Consider the following 17,095-nt stretch of genomic DNA (forward strand, 5'->3'; position numbering starts at 1 on the left):
AAAAGAGAGAGGATCCCTAGGTGATGTTGATTGTTTAATTACCTCACACACCTCTCTGGAAGCACCTGCTTTCAATATACTTTGCATCCCTAATTTACATAAGTGTTTCCATTATTTTGACAGTTACCTGTATATGCCAAGTATAGACCATATATTGTGTTACTTACAGGTTATAGAAAAGAGCAGAAGCTCTGAACTATTCATTCAGACCCAGTCCTACCTACAGGTTATGGAAAATGGGCTCTTTTAGTATTTGTCCAGTACATTTCCTGAAGGTTAAAGCCCCCACTTCTATGTCAAAGATAATAAAACAAAACACTATATGTAAATACTATATTAATGTCCACAGTATATATTAAAATACACGTTAAATACTACAGTATACTACAGTCCAAAAAAGCACTACAGTAATTCATATATTATATACTACAGTTTTTTTACTACAGTATTTAAACTATAGTAAACTGTAAATACAACAGAATGTCCACAAAATCACTACAGTGAATACTACAGTAAAGTCCGCAAAAACACTACAGTGAATACTACAATATTTACACCATATAATCTTTTTTTCTTGTGGGTATTTTGGAGTGGGAGAACACATTCATTGTACTGGCCACTGGTTTGGAATGTCCACTGCATACCCCTGGAGTAATGTAAATTCCAAAGAAATAGAATTACTAGAATGGACATTCTCATTCAAGTCAATCTTCCGTGATAGGTGGACTGTTGGCGGTACCCATGAATGTTCCAGTCAACTTGCCGTGGTCTGAGGGGCTTCTAGTAATTATATTTCAATTGGCCCCTCTACCTTTCCTGTCTCTCAGGAACCACGTGGACCCAGGAGATTGTGGACCTGCTGCTTAACAACGGAGACGCAGAGGTCGCAAGGAGAGCACCCACCTCCTTCCGAATCCCCTTCCTGGAGATCCACTCCCCCCCGCCCATCCCCTCTGGTGCGTGTGTGTGTGTGTGTGCTTTCTCATCCTACAAGCTGTTCAGAGCTCAATATYTATCATTGTAGCAGACCTGGGTCAAATACCTATTTTTAAATACTTCTTGCAATACGTTTTTTGCTTGAGTCTGCCTGGAGTGCCAGTTGGRCAGGGTTTGCAATTTTGGGAAGTTTCTATTAGGTTATTAAGCCAGTCAAGCTCAAATAGGCACAGATAAAGTATTTATAGGCAGAGATAAAGTATTTATTTTCAAGCTTCTGTTCTATTTCTCCTTCCACTACTTAGCTCAAATGCATCTCGTAACTCTGGTCCGCAGTGCAGTGCCATATGATGTGTACCCCACGGCTCACAAACCCAATTCCTGGAGGAATGTTTGGGCGCTGGTCTTAATAACAACCCGTTTCCTCTACCTTAATCAGAGTCAATGAGTTATTAACCCACAAACATCTCCCCCCAGTGTGTGTGTGTGTGTGTGTGTGTGTTGTGCGTGTGTGTAAAAAGCAAGTACAGAGAACAAGGCCAAAATGACTTGTGCTGTGATTGCTACTTCTTAACCTGTCTAGCCCCTGGGTTCCGCTAGCAGAACGTTTCACAAAAATTGGCGAAATGACATTATATAAATATTTAACTTCAATTAAATCAGAAGTGTTATACATCAAATCAAAGCTATACCTCTTGTTAATCTAGCCACCATGTCCGATTTCGAAAAGCTTCACTGCAAAAGCGATTATCGATCAGTAAACAACACATTAGGTACAGTTACAGCAAAGTAGATTAGTCACGAAAGTCAGAAATTGCAATAATATTCATCAATTACCTTAGGAAATGTTTCTTCTTTGGCAATCCTAAAGGTCACGACGAAACAATAAAGTGGCGTTTTGTTCGATATAATCCATTTTTATAGCCTAACACGAAACATTTTAAACGGCTTGTGTGGAAAATTCAGCGTCCTTCAACTTTGGACGTAACATTCATTGTAATTACTCACTCTAAACGGACGTTTATCCAGTCATGTTCGGTTTCATTACAATCCTCTGTTTGTTAGTAAAACAACCAAACATCATGGTTCTTTTCCCGGGACATATTGACCGAAAGGAACTGATTTGAACACACCAAACAACGACCTCATTACGCGCCAATCAAATGACCTGTCCTTCGTTGATTGACTGTATTTCGGACCAATGACCACTGATCTTCTTGAAATCTAGCTGGATAGATAGCCAATGAACTGAGGTAAATGGGAACATGTAATGGTTCGACCCGGGAAGAATATCTTTGTCCTAAACTCATGCGTACACAACAGCCATTCGCCATTGAAAATTCTACAAGAAGCAGCCACGCCGTTTACGCACCGCAACAGTTTATTTTGAGCATTTTTCAAGACATAATAATGGCAAATAAATCAGTCAAATCGAAGACGAAGACCAAGTACACGGACCTACACGATATAATTGACGAAATAGATAGAGATAGTGGAAGTGAACACAAAATGAATCTAGGAGTCTAATCAATCTTTTGATTCTGAATTTGAGGAGATGTTCCTCTACGGGGAAGACGCAGTTTTGGATCGGTAAGTAACGTTGTTTGAAATTAATAATATCAAATATTATTCATTTGAGTTGTTTGAGATATTTGTATTTTATTTGCCTTTTATAAAAATAGGACTAGGACATGAAATATAAAGTACACAAGTATATTGAAATGTAGAAAGTACATATTGCTCTAATTGTGGGTGTATGTCTGTGTGTCTGTGTCTGTATAATTATTACCTAATTGTTTACATGTATTTCTATCTAAAATGGAATGGACAAAACCTCACCATAGGACTATTTGTATATTAAATTGTGTGTCTGTCTATAATTATTACCTAATTGTTTACATGTATTTTCTATCTAAAATGGAATGGACAAACCTCACCATAGGACTATTTGTATAATCATATAGTTAGTCTATATATTATACCTAATTGTTTACATGTATTTTCATTAAATGAATGGACAACTCACATAGTTATAATTGTGTATATATAATATGTGTCTGTGTCTGTGTCTTTATTTCACAGTCCCAGCAATTCTGATTGGGAGCCAAGGTGCAAATCCCCCACTAAAGCTGGTCCATCCAGCTGGACCCTGCTGTTTCCGGCACAACACCTACCCCCGCCGCGGCCATCAAGGGGTGGTAAGCCAGCGGCAAAGAAGCGGAGGAAGGGCAGCGTGGAACCGTCCAGAGCGTCCAGCGTGGAACCTGCCAGAGCGGAGGAGGACCGTTGGCACTCTGTTCTGGAAGGAGGATGTGTCCCCACCATCTCCACTTTTCCGCCAAGCCCAGTAGGCCCTCAATTGGACTGACTTCAAGTACAGCCCCATGCAACTTTTCCAGTTGTTTTTTCACCTCGGCAGTTGTTGATACCTGGTGATGAACACAAATAAATATGGCGCTAAGAAGCAGGAGGCAAGACAGAGACATGGAAGGACATTTCCATGTCAGATCTGTTTTTGCTCCCTTTCTATGGTCATTACATGGGGGTGGTGAAGTTGAAAAACCCTGAAAGACTACTGGAAAACTGCACCTCTCTATCAACTGCCTTTCCCCTCAACGGTCATGTCTAGGAAAGGTTTCTGACAATTTCAACGGGCGCTTCACATACAGTGCCCCAGAAGTTGATAAGGACAACGAGACGAACGAGGCACGGCAGGGTTTGATAAGCTCTGCAAGATCAAACCTCTCTAGCCACGAATATCGTTGAGGCATGCAAGACTTATTTTCAGCCCGCCCAGACCCTTTCCATTAGATGAGAGAATGGTAGCCTCAAAGGCCAGAAATTGGCCTAAAACAGATAGCAGCGCACAAACCGACAAAATGGGGTTACAAGCTGTTTGTTTTGGCCGATTCTGCGTGTGCATACACTGCATTTTTTTTTGTCATGAGGGGAAGAGAACACTTGTGCGAGCGGTAAGGGACTCAGTTATGACTCTGTGGATGCAGTTATTAGATTTCCAGCTGCGGGGTAGGGCTACAAACTATTTGTAGACAACCTTCTACACAAGCCCTACCCTGTTCACAGACCTGAGGAAGCTGGAGATGTGGGCCTGTGGCACCATTCGGACAACAGATGGCGCTTTTCCAAAAACCAGGGTGAACGACATGCGCCTAAGCGGCTGAGCGGGGTACCAAATGAGATGGATACGTGAAGATTGGGCCTGCTCTTTTGTGAAGTGGATGGACAACTCGAGAGGTATCCATGTGCGCCACTATTCACAAGTCCTTCGGTGGGGATCACGTTGTTTCGACGTTTGAAAGGTCCTACAGGCGCTTGACCGCCGCAGAAATGTCCCATTCCAACTACTGTGAAGGATTACAATAAGAGCATGGGGAGTGTAGACCTATCGGATGCGCTGATAGGATACTACAATGTTCTTCACAAACCATGAAATGTACAAGATTTGTTTTATCATTTTTTGACATTGCTGTGGTGATTCCTTCATCCTCAGAAGGAAATGGCCAAGAACTGTGGACAGCCCCCAATCTCACAGCTAGCCTTAGGGAGCTGCTCATCCAGGAGCTTGCTAACTACAGCAAGAACACTGTAGCACCTTCTGTCCCTCTACCTCTGTCCCTTCTGCTCACAGTGGTACGCACATGCTGAAATTCATCATTGCAGGCAGGAATGTGCCTCGGGAAAAGGGGCCTCAGTAGGGCGGCTTCGTTGTGCCCTGTGCCCATAAGAAGTCCCCTGTCACCTGCACCACCTGTGCTGTGACCCTTGTTTCAAGCCAGAAGAGAGACTGATATGGCATCAGGAGCGCAACATTGTGTAGAGGACTGAGAGTCTTCACATGATTGAACATTGAAGTGTAAATAGTTACCTTATTAATTATAATTGTTTGAAATATTCATTTTTTTCTTGAATTTTTCAAATATATATTTTTTGGGGTATGTTAGATAATTGTTTTGTATTTTGTATATATATTATTTGATATCATTGTATCATTGTACCAATTCGGCCAATTGGGTACATTTGGGAAACTTGTGAGGGACACCGGTTGACTTCATGCTCAATGGCATATACCTCACTCATTCCTGAAGGTATCCATCTGAACTTTTGTCAAATACTGTTGCCTACTTATGTTCTGATTTGAAATGATCCCCAGTATCATAACTGAATGTTTGGCCTTTCTTGTTGATTTTTAAAGATGCAACAACAGTAAAAGAACAAAAAATGTCTGCTTGATTTCCTGTATTTTCTTCTACCAGATCTATTGTGTTATATTCTCCTACATTCAATCACATTTACACAACTTCAGAAATGTTTCTTTCAAGATGATACCAAGAATATGCATATCCTTCCTTCTAGGCTGAGCTACAAGCAGTTAGATTAGGGTATGTTTTCAGGCGGAAATTGGAGAAAGGGGGGGGGGTTCCCAAACAGGTTTAAGAAGGTAAAACCTTTGAATCTTTGAAGTGTGGCAACAGTGTTTTATGATGCACGACGGCTGACGCAACAAATATAAAGTTTACTTTATTGTTCATGGTCGAGAGGAAATATGCCTTTTTCTTTTTATCCACACACACACACACACACACACACTGCACAAAATGTTGTATTAGGCCTTGTATGGATGGATGATTTTGTAATCTGTCCTATTATGGCATCTATGACAGCATAGGCAGCAACATTGAGGCTATCTCCATTTTGAAGTAGTCAAATTTCTTCTTCTTTGTGTAAAAAAAATAAATAAAGCTGATAATGGTATTTAACGCCACTGCAGTGCTGGTGTCCTGAACCAAATATTGTGTCGTTCAAGTATTTTGGCCACTTAAATGGCAGTGATACAGCCTTAAACACATTACAAACCAGGCAAACCCAACTTATCCTCTGCAGCATGGGTAACTCTGGGTCTTCCTTTCCTGTGGTGGTCCTCATGAGAGCCAGTTTCATCATAGCGCTTGATGCTTTTTTGCAACTACACTGGAAGAAATGTTCAAAGTTCTTGAACATTTTCTGGATGGACTGACCTTCATGTGTTATGGAATCATGTAGTCACCAAAAAAAGTGTTAAACAAAATCAAAATATGGGGAGCACGTGATGCGCGGAGCTGAGCAGACGTTAACAAACGCGAGCTCTTCAAAATGATCCTACTATTACCTAAATGACAACAACGTTGAAACAATATTATAACGTCGGCTGATAAACTGTTAAGTACTTACCTTCCCAAAGAGCCATGGACCTCCGGCCGAGAGGCAAGAAGATGACCAAAACTTTGTTGAATCCCAAGATAATGATAAGGCCACAGCTAGCAAGATTAGCATTAGCCTCATAACTCAGAGACAGTTCTCAACTGTTTCTCTCTAGCAGCCTCTTCCGAGTCTGCCGGCATGCTTGCTACGTTAATCGCCAAGATGCGTAGCAGTTCAGATGTCTTTCTCTTGTCCGTGTTATATATCTTTTGTTCTTCGTATATATTTCGTATATATTTTTAACGTCAATTTCAAACATACTCTTCTGCCCCGCCTCACCCCAATGTGGTATGGATCTGCTATTTTATCATACTTTAAGAATCGGAACCCCCAACAGAAAGCTAGCCTGCTAACTAGGCTAGTAGTAGTTAGCCACTGCTAGCGGTCAATCAGCTAACCTTAGCCCGGTCAACTCCTGCCAGTTCACAGCGCGATTCAACCCAGAGGCATACCAGACTGCTTTTTCTGTCACGTTATTTCAAAATCGAACCCAGACAAGCAGACCAGGACAAGGAGAGTAGGAAGAAGGTGAGTATTTATTTACAAGTGAATATGCAGAGGTAGAAAGATCCCCAGGTGGGTAGCGGGCAGCGGCGGTGAGTTGATGGAAGTGAATAGGTAGGATCCAAGGGAGTAGCGGAGCCACCAGACGACCAGGCAGGAATGGGGTAAGTAATCCCGGATGAATAACTGTAAACAGAACAAACGAGGTAAGCTTAAGGCAAGCAAGACGTACAAAACAACAAAACAAATTCTATCAAACGGGATGCTGATCACGCTGGCACAACATACTAGTTCATGGCTAACGATCCGGCAGGGAATGGATGTCAGGTCCGAGCTTATGAAGAGGAGAGATGATGACAGGACCAGGTGTGCAGATGCTGATGGGATACAGGGTGGCGGGTAATCAGAGAATCTCCCAACTAGCTACATCGCCGCAACCAGCCAGGGTGCGTTCCAGGACACGGAAAAACACTCCAGGACAGAACACAGGCAAAACCCAGACTCAGGAACCGGGATTCGTGACATTTTTCTCCACCAACTCTCACATCTTCCGGATTCCTACCGCAAGCTCTAGCTGCTATCCGAGTGGCTAACTCCTGGCTAACGTCTCTGTCGCGAAGCAAGCACCAGTTAGCCTGGAACTAGCCTGTGCTAGGCCCATCTTAGCTGAAGAGGTCCATCAGCCACTCCTTGGGCTAAACAATACCTATTTTGCAATTGGCCTCTGGACCCCTTTTCTGCCGACACCGAGCCCGCCGATACAATCACGACTGGTCTACCGACGTAATCCGCCAGGGGGGTTTTCAACATGCTCCTCCATCGCAACGTCCCCTGAAGGCCCGCATCGCCGCTTGCATATCGCGGGGACGATTCGATGCTATTGCAGCCACCACAGGATGTTTTTGTGCTGGTCGAGGGCAGTCAGGTCTGGAGTGAACCAAGGGCTATATCTGTTCTTAGTTTCTACATTTTTTTGAAAGGGGCATGCTTATTAAGATGGTGAGGAAATTAAACTTTTAAATGAACAACCAGGCATCTTCGACTGACGGGATGAGGTCAATATCCTTCCAGGATACCCGGGCCAGGTCGATTAGAAAGGCCTGCCTGGGGTGTTAAGCATACCCCAGTTTAGGTCACCTACAGAACAAACTCTGAAGATAGATGAGGGGCAATCAATTCACATTATGGTGTCCAGGGTACAGCTGGGAGCTGAGGGGGCTCTATAACAGGGCGGAACAGTGAGAGACTTTATTTCTGGAGAGATTAATTTTTTTAATTAGAACCTCGAACTGTTTGGGCATAGGTACCTGGAAAGTGTGACAGAACTTTGCAAGCTATCTTTGCAGTAGATTGCAACTCCTCCCGCCTTTGGCAGTTCTATCTTGACGGAAAAATGTTGTCGTTGGGGATGGAAATCTCAGAATTTTTGGTGGCCTTGCTAAGCCAGGATTCAGACATGGCCATGGACATCGGGGTTGGCTTATTGTGCTAAAGCAGTGAGTAAAACAAACTTAGGGGAAAGGCTTCTGATGTTAACATGCATGAAACCAAGGCTTTTTCGGTTACAGAAGTCAACAAATGAGAAGTGGCCTGGGGTTAATCTCCACATCACCGATGGAACAGAGGAGGAGTAGGATAAGGGTACGGCTTTAGGCTATCAAAACTGGTCGTCTAGTGCGTTGGGGAGCAGAGAATAAAAGGAGCAGATTTCTGGGCGTGGTAGAATAGATTCAGGGCATAATGTACAGATAGGGGTATGGTGGAGTGGCGGGTACAGTGAGGTAACCACAGGCATTTGTGATGATAAGACGAGGTTTGCTCTCTGGACGTACTTTATGCATGGGTGAGGTCACTGCATGTGTGGGAGGTGGACAAAGGAGTTATATGGAGGCATTGTTGAGTGGGACTAGAGGCTCCGCAGTAAAACCTAAACAATAATAACTATCATAAACAACAATATACAAGGCATATTGGAACCATTTGAGAGACGACATAAAGCGAGGCATAAAAGCAATCACAGGTGTTGATTGGGACGAGCTAGCTAAGACAAGCAACAGGTAAGACAACAACAGCTACTCAGCTAAGAACAACAACAACAACAGTAAAACTAGCGATGGAATGGGCAAGAGAAGGTTCAGTTAACTACTCACAGGCTGAGTTCGAGGCTGGGACCACACCACGATACATTGGGTGTATGTTAGCTAGCTTACATAAGTTTGTCTTTGCTGTCTTCCGTCATCCACAATTGTGTCAGTTCAGAAGCCGTGTAGTTTAGAGTGATATTTAATTTAACGGAGGCTAGCTAGCCACTACTTGTCGTCCTTAAACGTAGGAAACACTGCTTTTAGCCAGCCAACAGCTAGCCAGCCAACAGCTAGCCAAACGTCTAACGAATAGAACTCCGCATTCACAACCCGGTCCCGCATTCCCCGCTTCGCTCCACAGGTAGTACACATTTCATTTCAATTACAGTACAACGGTTGTGATTTGTTTGATCGTAGCTAGCCTACATAGCCGTCTTTGTATCAAAGATAATTGTGTTATCTTTAGAGGCGATTTTCTAGTTAGCTAGCCAGCTTTTTTCGCCCTTGTTAACGTAACTTAACGTAAATCAACACTGCTAGCTAGCCAGCTAGCCACCGGAATAGCAAGCACTGTAGAAACTATTACACCTCGAACGGAACGACCTTGATTAGTGTAGTGGTTTAGCTAGCTAACATAGTTGTCTTTGCTGTCTTGTATCGTAAGATAACTGTGGAGTCTAGAAGTAATTTTCGGTTTTCTAGGTTAGCTTTTCCTAAGTTAGCTTCTTCTAGGTTAGCGATTTTCTAGGTTAGCTAGCAGTCTATTTTTCGCTTTTAACGCGTAACTTAACGTAATCAACACTGCAGCTAAAGCGCAGCTAGCCACCGAATAGCAAGCACTGTTAGAAAACTATTACATTCAACGGAACAACGGAATCGACTTGATTAGTGTAGTGTTAGCTAGCTACATAGTTGTCTTTGGCTGTCTTGTACTCTAAGAAAACTTGTGGAGTCTAGAGTAATTTCGGGTTAAGCTAAGCCAGCTTTTCAAACAAAAGTCAACAACCAGGCACTGCTAGCCTGCCTACTCCAGCAGTAACTGTATCATTTAATCACTCTAGTCAATAAGATTTTTTTGAAACGTAGGCTTACTTTCCTGACATTCGAGAGGTGTAGTCCACTTGTAATTCCAAATATCCCTTTGCATTAGCGGTAGCCTCTTCAAGTAGGCCTGTCAACTATGTGTTTGTCTATTCCCTGTTCTCCCCTCTCTGCACAGACCAACAACCGCTCAACACCGGCGTGGCCGCGGCACCCCAGCCTGGTGGTTCCCAGCGCGGCCGACCCACTGGAGTTCCTGGTCCCGGTAGCCTCTGGTAACTGGCCCGATCTGTGGCCAACAAGGCAGGAAGTTCATCTCAAGCCTAAACGCTTCCCTCCAGTCCCTCGACTTCTTTTTTGGCACTGACCGGAAACATGGGATCACCACAAGATATACACTGCTATTCTCCTACTGCTCTCTCTTCGTCCGCGACACGGTTTCTCCCACAGCCCCGAGAGCTTCTGGTCCAGCGTGGTGGTTGGCATCGGGAGCCTCAATCTCTCCACCGTGGTCATTCTCTCTTTCTTCCCCTTACCCATCTGTCATTATCGCCTCCTTTGAATTCCATGCTGTCACAGTAACCAGCCCCTTTCAAGCTTAACATCCTAATGCATTTATTCGCCCTCCAGGTTCCTCAGTAGAGTTCATCATGAGCTTGATGCCTTGATAAGCTCCTTTCTGAGGACGGCTCACCTCTCACAGTTCTGGGCGACTTTACCTCCCCACGTATACCTTTGACTCATTCTCTCCTCTGCCTCCTTCTTTCCACTCCTCTCTTCTTTTGACCTCACCTCTACCTTACCCCCCCTAGCTCAAAGGCAGGCAATACGCTTGACCTCATCTTTACTAGATGCTGTTCTTCCACTAACCTCATGCAACTCCCTCCAAGTCTCGACCACTACCTTGTATCCTTTTCCCTCTCGCTCTCATCCAACACTTCCACACTGCCCCTACTCGGATGGTATACCCGCGCCGTCCCAACCTCCGCTCTCTCTCCCCCGCTACTCTCTCCTCTTCATCCTAATCATCCTTTCCCTGCTCAAAACCTTCCTCGCAACCTATCTCTCTGCACTCTGCCTCCTCAACCCTCCTCTCCTCCTTTCTGCATCCTTTGACTCTCTATGTCCCTATCCTCCAGGGCCGGCTCAAGGGAGTCCCTCCCTCTCCGCTCCGTGGCTCGACGACTCATTGCGAGCTCACAGAACAGGGCTCCGGGCAGCCCGAGCGGAAAATGGAGGAAAACTCGCCTCCCTGCGGGACCTGGCATCCTTTCTCCTCCTCTCTACATTTTCCTCTCTGTCTCTGGGCTGCCAAAGCCACTTTCCTACCACTCTAAATTCCAAGCATCTGCCCTCTACCCTAGGAAGCTCTTTTGCCACCTCTCCTCCCTCCTGAATCCTCCTCCCCTCCCCCCCCCTCCTCCTCTCTGCAGATGACTTGTCAACCATTTGAAAAGAAGGTCGACACATAATCCGATCCCTCGTTTGTAAGTCAAACGACAACCGCTGGTCTGGCTCACACTGCCCTATCCCTGTGCTCGACCTCTTTTCTCCCATCTCTCTCCAGATGAAAATCTCGAGTCTGTGACGGCCGGGCCGCCCAAACAACCTGCCCGTTGACGCCTATCCCCTCCCTCTTTCCAGACTATTTCCGAGACCTCTCCCTTACCTGCAACCTCGCTCAATCAACTCAATCCCTCGACCGCTGGCTACGTCCCTTCGTCTCAAGGAGAGCGAGAGTTGCAGCCCCTTCTGAAGAAAACCTACACTCGATCCCTCCGATGGTCAACAACTACAGACCAGTAAATCCCTTCTTTCTTTTCTCTCCAAAACTGCTTGAAACGTGCGTCCTTGGCCAAGCTCTCCTGCTATCCTCTCTCAGACTACGCTTCTTGATCCAAATCAAGTCAGGTTTCAAAAGACTAGTCATTCAACTGAGACTTGCTCTTCTCTGTATCACGGAGGCGCTTCCGCACTGCTAAGGCTAACTCTCTCTCCTCTGCTCTCATCCTTCTAGACCATATCGGCTGCCCTTCCGATACTTGAACCATCAGATCCTGCCTCTCCTACCCTCTCCGAGTTGGGCAATCTCCGCGCGGCCGCACGCTTGGATTGCGTCCTACCTGAAACAGGTCGCTCCTACCAGGTGGCGTGGCGGAATCTGCCTCCTCACCCCGCGTTCTCACCACTGGTGTCCCCCAGGGCTCTGTTTGGGCCCTCTCCTGTTCTCGCTATACAACCAAGTCAACTTGGCTCTGTCATAACCTCACATGGTACTCTCCTATCATTTTGCTATGCAGAACCGACACTACAATTAATCTTCTCCTTTTCCCCCACTTCTGATGACCAAGGTGGCGATCGCATCTCTGCATGTCTGGCAGACAATAATCAGTGTGGATGACCGGATCACCACTCAAAGCTGAAACCCGGCAAGAACGGAGCTGCTCTTCCTCCCGGGGAAGGACTGCCCGTTCCATGGATCTCGCCATCTACGGTTGACAACTCCATTTGGTTGTCCTCTCGCCAGAGCGCTAAGAACCTTGGGCGTGATCCTGGACAACACCATGTCGTTCTTCAAACTAAACATGCAAGGCGGTGGCCCGTTCCTGTAGGTTCATGCTGCTAACAACATCCGCAAGAGTACGACCCTGCCTCAACACAGGAAGGCGGCGAGGTCCTAATTCCGGCAAACTTGTCATCTCCCGTCTGGATTACTGCAACTCGCTGTTGGCTGGGCTCCCTGCCTGTGCCATTTAAACCTACAACTCATCCAGAACGCCGCAGCCCGTCTGGTGTTCAACCTTTCCCAAGTTCTCTCACGTCACCTCCGCTCCCTCCGCTCCCTCCACTTGGGCTTCCAGTGAAGCTCGCATCCGCTACATAGACCCGATGGTGACATTTGCCTACGGAGCTCCACTGAAGGGGAACGGCAACTCAGTAAACCTTCAGCTCTGATCCAGGCCCTACACCCAAACTAGGCACTGCGTTCATACCACCTCTGGCTGCTCGCCTCCCTACCACTGAGGAATACTAGTTCCCGCGCAGCCCAGTTCAAAAACTGTTCGCTGCTCTGGCCCCCCAATGGTGGAACAATACTCCCTCACGACGCCAGTACAGCGGAGTCAAATCACCACCTTTCCGGAGACACCTGAAAACCCAACCTCTTTAGAATACTAGGATAGGATAAAGTAATCCTCTGACCCCCCCCCCCCCCCTTTAAAAGATTTAGATGCACATTGTAAAGTGGCTGGTTCCACTGGATGTTCCAATAAGGTGAATGCACCAAATTTGGTAAGTCCGCTCTGGATAAAGAGCGTCTGCTAAATGACTTAAATGTAATGTAAATGTAATAAACAAAAAATAAACAGAATGAGTAAACCGTGGATTAATGAACAGTCCAGCAAGCATCAGCTCATGTAGCCAAGTGATCATAGAGAGTATTCCGTGGTGAGTTTTACTACATTACAGGAGAAGTGCAATCTTGGTTTTGTCAATTATCCACTGGGCAAACAAATTAGTAGGCTTAGTCCCATTGCCTCCCCCCCCCCATTTATGTTTCTCCTCTCCTGAAAAGAGACTCCAAGCAGCCCTTATTTGTGGACAGTAAATATTCCAAGCCATTAAATGTCTACTCCACAACGTTTGTTTCAATTTTAAGAGAGCTCGTAGGTTTTAGTTTACGCCAAGGTTTAGCTAGTAAGAGCAAGATGGAAAGCGAGCAACATTTATCTCTACAAGGGTTTTCATGTTTGATTTTTGGGATTGTAGTTTTAGTCCGACAATCGGGGTGGGTGGGGTTTATGTTTTTTTCTATGTTTAATGTTGTTTCCTTCCAAAAAAGACACATAGGTCACTTCAGTGTTCAAACTAAAGTTGAAACATTACCTGACAATTTTAATATAAGTGATTATCCATTCGGTTATATATTTGAAACCCAACCCATGCTTAAAAATATGTCACATTCAACGTAAAAGGTCTTAACAGCCCGGTTAAGAGGAAAATAGTCTATACATACCTTAAGAAATTAAAGGTGGTAAGAAACACATCTTACAGCCAGTGAAGAAGAAATTGAAGAGGGAATGGGTAGGACAAGTTTTCACATTCTCTTTTAACTCCAAAGCAAGAGGAACTGCAATTTTGATAAGTAGACACATCCCCTTCTGTGTCAGCAACACCATGTCTGATCCCTCAGGAAGGTTTGTTTTGGTACAGAGGCATATGTATTCAGAGTCTTGGACCCTATTGAATATTTATGCTCCTAACTACGATGACCATATGTTTATTCAGAATGTCTTCCTTCAKGTTGCTSAAGCACCACCACGATGACTACTGGCAGGAGGAGATTAACATTTTTGTTTAGATACAGTTCTTGATAGGTCCTCTGATAAACCCTCCCTTCTTACCAAAGCCACCAAGCTCACCATGTCATTCATGAAGGATCTCAATTTACTGTGGGTGCATCTGGAGACAGATGCACCCACAGGATAGGGACTACTCTTTTTTATTCACACCCACACAACACACATAGCTCATTTTTTGTTATCAACCCAATTGTTTCATAGAGTGTTAGATACCAATTATCTCCCCAGGTTGCTTAGTGACTATTCTCTTCTGGTATTATAAATCTCCATTCCCACCAAGGTAAATGGAGCATATAGATGGAGACTAAATTCTACACTCCTGAAGCAACCTGAATTTTGTGCATTCATCAAAGAGCAGATCAATATTTTTACTTTGACAAACAAACCGTCCGCTCCTGACAGTTTCATTCTTTTGGACGCATTGAAAGCCTATCTGAGGGGACAGATCATTTCCTATACTAAAGGGTTGAAGAGAAAACACGGTGCCGAACTTCAAGTCCTTGAATCTGAAATCGCTGAGCTAGAGAAAACCTACCAAAGAGGCCCGACTAAAGACCTATACAGGCTTTTGGTCAATAAAAATATAATACACGTATCAACCTGAGAGGGCCATTGCTAAATCGAAACAGCGTTACTATGAGCTTGGAGAGAAAGCACACAAAGTAGCAGAGGAAAGTAAGAGGACAATTAATGCTATAGAAACTCTTACTAATGAGATATCTTTTGACACTTTTCTCTCCTCTCTCAACCTCCCATGCCTGTCAGAGGAAGACAGAGAGAGCCTGAGTGAACAGTTCTCAGTCCCTGAATTGTTGGACGCCATTAAATCCTTACCTTCTAATAATTCTCCTGGGGAGGATGGCTTCCCTCCAGAGTTCTATAAATWATTTAAAGGAGCTGTTGGTACCCTAMCTTACGGAGGTACTTAAAAAAGCCGGGGAGGACAACTGCTTTCCAGAGTCTTTTTCTCAAGCRGTGACTACAGTAATTCACAAGAAAGGGAAAAACCTTCTAAAGTGCGCCTCCTGTAGACCAATCTCTCTCCTTAATACAGATTGTAAACTGGTTACCAAGATGCTATCTAAGAGACTGGAGTCATGTCTCCCCATGTTGGTCAACCCAGATCAKACTGGCTTCATAATTGATAGATTGTCCTCCAATAATCCCAGAAGGTTCTTTGATATAATTCACCTTGCTAACAAAAACAAAATGCCTAGTGTCACAGTCTCCCTCAACATCGACAAGGCCTTTGATAGGATCGAATGGCCATATCTCTTTTGCGTCTTGGAAAAGTTTGGTTTAGGCACCATGTTTGTACATTTGATAAAATCACTATAAATCTCCTTAAACTAGGATTGCTACCAATGGGATTACTTCCTCCTCTTTCTCTCTCTATAGGGGGAACAGTCAAGGTTGCCCAATTAGCCCCCACCTTTGCACCCTCGCCATCAAACCATTGTCTGAGGCCATTATAATGTGCCTTGACATACATGGCTTTGAGGCAGGCCCCCATACCCATAAATTATCACTTTTTGCGGACRACCTTATCTTATTTCTAACGAATCCAGAACATTCCCTCTCTCACTTACATAACCTATTACAGTAATATAGTTCTTTCTCTGGATGTAATGTCAATTTTATAAAAGCCAAATCATACCATCAAGCATAAGTTTCCTTTTAGATGGTCGCCTATGGGCTTCACATATTTGAACATGATGGTGGATGGTAACCTGAAAACCTCTATAAACTCAATCTGGTCAGCTTGTTGCAAAAGGTGGAGGGTGACCTGTGTAAATGGATGGATTTGCCTCTCACTCTACTGGGTAGAATTAATGTAATTAAAATGAATGTCTTGCCCAGATTTCTATATTTGTTGCAATCTCTCCCCATCCCTGTGCCCGCAGCATTCTTTTCCTCTCTCGACAAGCTGACCAGATATTTTATATGGCACGGCAAAACCCCTAGGGTTAGACTGGACAAACTGACCCTTGACTACGGTCAAGGGGGCTTAAACCTCCCCAATTTCAGAATGTATTACTGGGCTGCGCAGTTTAGATTTCTGGCTCAGAGGTTTGACAATGGTCCTTCTCCCTCATGGTTGAACATTGAAAAGTTTGAGGTAAAAGAGGACTCTGGGGCATAATTATTTTACAACTGGGACAGGAAATCTATAAAAACTACCACAGACAACCCTTTAATTATAAATTCTGTCCTGGCATGGTGTAACTGCATGAGCTGTTCAGACGAGAGGGATATCTTTCCCCTAAAACCCCTCTATGGAACAATATATTGATTCCTATGTTTTTTGAGAATAGTAACTTTAGACCGTGGTCGGATAAGGGGATCACTCTTCTGGAACATTGTTATGAGGAGGGAATTCTTATGTCCTTCGAACAGCTGAAACAGAAATACCACTTGTCTAACAAGGACTTCTTTAGTTACCTACAACTACAACATTTTATTAGGGTGAATCTCAAGGGACAATGGAACCTACCTAAGATGATGCTCGTCGGATGTGGCAGGGCTGGAAAACTATTACGGACTACAAAGGGAAACCCAGACGCGAGCTGCCCAGTGRCGCGAGCCTACCAGACRAGGTAAATGCCTTTTATGCTCGCTTTGAGGCAAGCAACACTGAAGCATACACGAAAGCACCAGCTGTTCTGGATGACTGTGTGATAGCGCTCTCGGTAGCCGATGTGAGCAAGACCTTTAAACAGGTCAACATTCACAAAACCGTGGTGCCAGACAGATTACCAGGACGTGTACTCAAAGCATGCACAGACCAACTGGCAAGTGTCTTCACTGACATTTTCAACCCCTCCCTGACCGAGTCTGTAATAACTACATGTTTCAAGCAGACCACCATAGTCCCTGTGCCCAAGGAAATGAAGGTAACCTGCCTAAATG

The 17,095-nt window shown here is 44.5% G+C and overlaps 1 protein-coding gene across 1 annotated transcript in view; it reads left to right on the forward strand.

Moving 5' to 3' along the window:
* sult1st6 (sulfotransferase family 1, cytosolic sulfotransferase 6) overlaps positions 1 to 17,095 on the forward strand; it is a 57,922-nt gene that overhangs the window by 9,257 nt on the left and 31,570 nt on the right. Inside the window, exon 2 of the mRNA XM_024008294.2 lies at positions 828 to 956. Within this exon, the coding sequence (XP_023864062.1) occupies positions 828 to 956 (129 nt within the window). The remainder of the gene's footprint in view (positions 1 to 827; positions 957 to 17,095) is intronic.

Source organism: Salvelinus sp. IW2-2015, linkage group LG18 (genome assembly GCF_002910315.2).
Source record: "Salvelinus sp. IW2-2015 linkage group LG18, ASM291031v2, whole genome shotgun sequence".
NCBI lineage: Eukaryota > Metazoa > Chordata > Actinopteri > Salmoniformes > Salmonidae > Salvelinus > Salvelinus sp. IW2-2015.